Source organism: Vigna unguiculata, chromosome 9, assembly GCF_037176805.1.
Source record: "Vigna unguiculata cultivar grain cowpea cultivar isolate G323 ecotype 2 chromosome 9, ASM3717680v1, whole genome shotgun sequence".
NCBI lineage: Eukaryota > Viridiplantae > Streptophyta > Magnoliopsida > Fabales > Fabaceae > Vigna > Vigna unguiculata.
The window spans coordinates 3204372-3210384 of NC_140800.1; the positions used below are offsets into that span (position 1 = coordinate 3204372).

The 6013-nt window shown below is 35.9% G+C and overlaps 1 protein-coding gene across 1 annotated transcript; it reads right to left on the minus strand.

The window, feature by feature from the left end:
* Positions 1-662: 662 nt before the first annotated feature.
* LOC114196275 (PHD finger protein ALFIN-LIKE 5-like) lies at positions 663-6013 on the minus strand. Its single transcript, XM_028086868.1, has 5 exons — positions 5802-6013; positions 5671-5703; positions 2355-2583; positions 1414-1540; positions 663-1192 (listed from the first exon to the last, which is right to left on the minus strand). Exons 1-5 carry the CDS (start codon positions 5896-5898, stop codon positions 935-937), a joined length of 744 nt encoding a protein of 247 aa, XP_027942669.1. The 5' UTR covers positions 5899-6013; the 3' UTR covers positions 663-934.

Below are 6013 nucleotides of genomic sequence, written 5' to 3' on the forward strand. Positions count from 1 at the left end.
TAAGTTCACATCTTAAACACGAGATAGCCTTAAAATAAACATAATAACGGACTTTTCTTTCTCAAACTTCGTACTTTGTTCTCTCAAGCGCACTGATCATATATTTTAGAATTTTTTTCATCTACAAAATAACAGTATAATCAATCCAAAATAATTTATTTCAGAATATGTATTTGAAAGTATAATTTCGAATGTATTATAAAGTACTATGTCAGGAGTACATTAATCATTTTTATATATTATAGGAGTGGAAGTAGATATAACAAGACTGCAGAAAGAAAATGCCCAGAATCAAGCATACTCTTGCATGTCCCCTTAATTTCGTCGTTCTCGCTGAGCCTGCCTTCCCCTACTGCCATGGTGCCATTGTTGGCCACAGCACTGAGCATCAGACTTCTAATACTAATCCTTAGTGTCTTATTCAGAAGGGTAACAAGATCTGGTGCATTGAAAACATTGTTATGAAGAGGAATCCATTAGTCTGGAACATTTCTTTCATGTCATCTTTCATTTGACAAATTCCACCCTTCATTCTAGTGATAGCAAAAGCACTAAATGCACACCTTAAATTTTGTCTATTAAATTCATAAACTTGGGTAGTTTCTCCGAAGCTGTAGTGGATAATGCTAGCAGATGCAAAAGAAAAATGAAAACACATAACAAGCACAAATGAAGCTGCTGCACATATGTTGTAAGGTAATAAGAACAGACATATCCCAATGAAGGGGAACAGGTTATAGAAGTTCAGAAGCAGAAAACTATCAAATGTTGAATAATTATATCCACATTGAGTTGACTAGAGACCAAACTAGTGAATACCTACGATGCACCAACAGGGTACAATGCAGAATGCCTAAGGAACTAACAAGTTAGCAGTCCAGCATGATTTACAGGGGTCTGATACCTACCCCATAACCCTATTATATATATGATATCAAGGTTTTGCTCTCTTGTTGCTGCATGAGGGGCACTTGTAGTGTTTAATGTGCTCAGCCCGGGCAGGAGTGATCTTCACACACTTGCCATGAAACCACTTCTCGCATATGTCGCAACAAATCCAGAACTCATCGGATGCGTAGTTCTCCCCACAAGCACCACACAAGGTCTCCCCATGTTCCTCGTCTTCTTCTTCGTCCAATACTTCCTCCTCCTTCACTTCTTGCTTTACATACTTCACAGACTCAGATCCTCGCTATTTTTATTTTGATCCATATAGCAGACAATAATGTGAAAATGACAATTTAGAAATTATATTCATATATTATGATAATAAGACATTTACTACTTCTATTCAGACCATAAAGCTCAACAGTGACAAAGTAGTTAAAATAAACAGTGCAATTATGATACTAAAAATGGTCAAGAAAACAGAAAACTCAAACATGAGCAGAAGTAACAGGATATTTTACTTACCTTTGAACCGGACTTTGATTTGCTGCTGTTGCGGTCTGACGACTTCTCCTTTGCCTGTTTCATTGCAGATCCAGTTACGACCTCGAATATAGTAGGCAGATCATTAATCATAGTGAACAGGCGTTTCCTACACAAAGAATTACACGTAATCAATGGTCAGGATACAAATAACAAGTATACTTGCTTTGAATGAATTATGTATTCCAACACATACATGTATTGTATTGCTAACTAGTCACGAGGGGCATATAAACCCATGCATTACATGGGAATTTTATTGCCATCAGCTTGTCATGTAAATCCATGGAAACAATGCAAAGTGCCAAACTCTCTTTTTTCCACAAAGAAAAGTTTAGAATCTTAAAGTCAAATTCTTAATGACATTCTTTCCAGATGAGTGCACACGAAAACATAGGCAGAAAAACACAGAATTGTTCATGCAATAGTTAAATAGCCTAAACCATTTTGGTCCAGTATTATAAGCAAAGGAAAGACAGTAAATGACACAGGGCATAAGAAATGCGTCTTCCTTGAGCTTTTTTAAGCTGCGCTTTTTTGTCGCAATTGCATAAATAAAACATAGCTCTAACCTATAAGCATAAGACAGATATATTAATTTCATGCTGACGATGGTCTGTGTTGACCGAAAATCTTTCCAGATAAACTATTCAGGCATCATATTTTATTAAGTCAAACAAATCATCAGAAAATATTAAATACTGCACAGATAAAAATGAAAAGTCTACGTTGCAATACTTTTCCGCTAACTAAATCTCAACTGAATACATTATGCAGACAAATAAGTCAATAATACTTCCACATAAGCATAAGTTCAGAAGTAAAAGCTACTGGCATGCATTCCAAACATGTTCTAATCCAATATCCGAAATAATTGCATAGAGAATAACGAGATAAAAGATTGGAGAAAAGAACTATTATACCTGTCAGCTTTATCAAAACCAAATCTCGCTCCAAAGTAGAAAGCCACTGACTGTAACCATGCATCACTGTGAACAGCAACTAAAGATAACCAGTCCTTTTCTTGCATCCCATCCCTAGCAAAGTTTATGCCCAATGCAGGCTCGGGAAGTTCTGGAGGAACTTCTTCAGCTGGCAAGTTAACTTCCCATTGTTCATTGGGGAATCCATATAGACATAGGTTCTCCTTTTCTGATGTAAACAGGAAAACAAAAGTAAAGCATCAATAAATTTTACAATTAAGCTTAATAGATAAACCAGAGATTGCAAGTTAGATTTTTCAAACACTTGAAAAGTACTAAATGATAGAATAAAATGAAAAGAAATCCACATTTAATTTTAACTCGAGATGAAAGAGACAACCAAGCTGCAAACGAAGTAAGAAAGAAAACAACAAAAAAATATAATTAGCCATAGCTATTAAAATCAACACATGTTAGGAAATTAGTCTCACTTGTTGAAAGAAAAACAGAAATATAAAATCCAGCTCTTCAGATTTCTCATTATCCCAAAGTAATAAATAGAAGTAAACCAAAATCTTTATTCACTCCATACTCAGATTAACCAATTGTCAAATTCATTAGGTGAATGGATCATGTTTAAATTGATTGTGACTTTGTTTAATAGATTACATATAATGAATTATGTCTAAAGGTTTATGAAACCAATTGAATGATCATGAATAGTTATGAATGTTTAAAATCATTAATGAATGATGGACTAAGTGCTAAAGTGTATTAAATATCCTTGTTCATGTAATTATACCTCTGCCTTGAAATGGACTGCATTTCCAAAACATGTATGAAAGTAAGAATGAACGGAATACTCGATTGTTTCAAGAGAACATAAGTGTCTTCCAATGACAAGTTATCATTCCAAAATGGTGATCCCAAATTAAAGTGTGAATTTTATTAAAAGACTTAATAACTTCAAACAACTTATGCATAGATTTCAAGACCATAGACTAGAGTACATTATGCATGAAATTGATAAAGAAACAACTTTCGTAAGACTTTACGAATGATTACAGAAAGGATCATGCATGTAAAGTTTCAGTCATGTAATTGCTATGATGGAAGAGGCCACATGGGAAGAAGAACGTGCAATGAGAGGAGTGGCTCTGTATTGTGAAATAATTACGGTGACCCTCTGTCTTATACTGTTTGACTAAAGATCTCACAAATCCTGGAAAATTAATCCTATCAAGAGAATTATGTCACTGAAGAAGATATTCTCAAAGCAAAGAATAATTGTAGTCGGTACCAAAGAGATGATTGTAAGGTTTCTTTGGCAAGTGTGGTGATGAAAGATCAGAAAGCCAGCTTGAGAACCACAATAGTAGATACAATTCGTCATTGGTAGGTGAGAGCCCACTCTAGGACCCAGGATAGTACACACTCAAGACAGTCGTTCACTTAAATGAAGTAAGTCCACTAAGTTATGGGAGTTCTGGAAGTCTTAGTAAGAGCGGATCCGAGTTATGATAAGGTAAGAACACAAGCAAATTTGTAAACAATGCGACAAGGAAAAAGGAGAGATTGTGATAACTTTTAGAAATGAATGATATGGTTTGTAAGCATGTGAAAGGTCTTGTGTTTGTGACTTAAGAGTGGGAAACTCTCTCCATACATAACATTTTTCTGTCATATGGTGTATCCACAACCTCGCACGCACACATGGATTAGTGCCTTTGAAGATTGGTGGGCACATGAAGCTTTCATGGATGAAGATCATTTTGTGGGCCACCTTCGATTCCACAATGTGTCAATGTATGATCCTCATGCCCAACCAAGGACTTAAATATTTTATCATACTGACACAGTCAACAACACGATACTACCATACCAATGCATTAGTCGAGATAGTCAACTTATCAGATTCTTCTTCTTCTTCATCATCTACCGAACTCAACTTCTTTCAAAAGAATTCTAGAACTGTACCTCCTACTCAACTTACTGCGAAAACCATGTTATCTATTGTCTGCCCACCATCACATCTAACCTTAGTTGGGGAAAGCACCGGGAGAATGGCTCCACCAACAGTAAACTTGGTGGACAACAACTTAGAGGAGGAGAAATGGGTTGTAATCTTTAAGAAGAATCAAAGATATTAGTCGCAAAATCAGATGATGACACCAACATGAGAGAAGGCTCTCAAGGTGGTCCAGGAGGAGGATCTCACATATTCTTCCCATGGAGCTTTTGAGAGACTCTCCAGCATGTATTTGCTTTTGGTAGATCTAGAATTCAAAAATTTGTATATTTGGTCATCGCCTCTTAATTATTTCAATATTAGACTTACATAGTGATCTTTAGTATGCAGAATGAACTTTGGCCAAGCATAACATGTACAATGTCAATGTGGGAAATCTTGACGTAAGAGTATTTAGCTAAAATGAATGAATATTAAAACAACACAAAAAGTTATTAGAATATTATAGAATAATAGTGGAGTCCCATTCTTATATGTTATAACTTGCAAGTATTGTAAATCACAATTAGCTTCTTTACTTATTGTATTGATTCATCAAAATGAAACGTTTTATTTTCAGGAAAAAAATTGAAAACCATTGTATGTTATGGAACTTAGTTTCCCATAAGAGTATTTTTGTCACAAAAAAATACAAAAAACGCAAAAGGGCTGTATAAATAATAAAAAAAAAGGAGGGTGTAAATAGAATCTCCTCCCACCCACCCCAGAAAAGCTAATCCAGGCAGTTCAATTAATCAGAATTTAGAACATAAAATTAGCTAATAGTAAAACGTCAGAAGAAACAAAATCATCCAGTTGATTCAGCTTAGTTTTGGGGTCTAGGATGACAAGAACCCCGTCCATAAAAACCAAAGAAAAACGTCTAACAAGTCCACACATCAAAGCCACAATGCACCGCACCCACCAAACAGCAATGTAAAAAAAAACATCAAGCACTAAAATTGTGCTTCCTACACGGACATCTTCAAGAAAAAAGAGCCACTTGGATTAAACCAGCAACTCAATTTGACATTTAAGCAAATCGCAAGCTCAAAAAGTTCACACAATCACTTCGTAAAAGCAAAAAGCACAACGGAAACCACTAAAATTTAAAAAGGAAAAAAAATCAGTTTTCATATTCACAGACAATGCAGTTAAACGACCAAGTAACGAACCGTCAAGAAACAACGGACACAGAAGGGTTCGAGAAAGAACGATAAAACAGAACGACAATTGGAGAGTGAAAAACACGCAGAAAGAAGCAAGAAGAGAAGGAGCGTAAGAGAGAAGAAAAGTGTAAACCCTAACCAGGATCGCACTGCTGGTAAAACTCCTCAACATCTGCAAAGACAAAGAAAGACACGGTCAAATACAGTAACTAAGTTCAGTGCTTAGAATTTGAAAAGAGAAAAGAAAATTATAGAGAGTGAGAGAGAGACCAGTGGTAAGGGCTTTGATCATGCCAGACCTGCGGCCCTTGAAGTCCCGGAAAACCTCTTCGACGGTGCGGGGGTTGTAGTGGCCGCCACTGTCCATTGTTCTTGCGCTGCAGAAGAACAATGCAGAGAAGAAAATTTGAGAAGAAGGTAAATAGGGAAAATTTGAAAGGGTGATAAAGGAAGAAGAGGATTAGGATTTGCAGCAACATAAA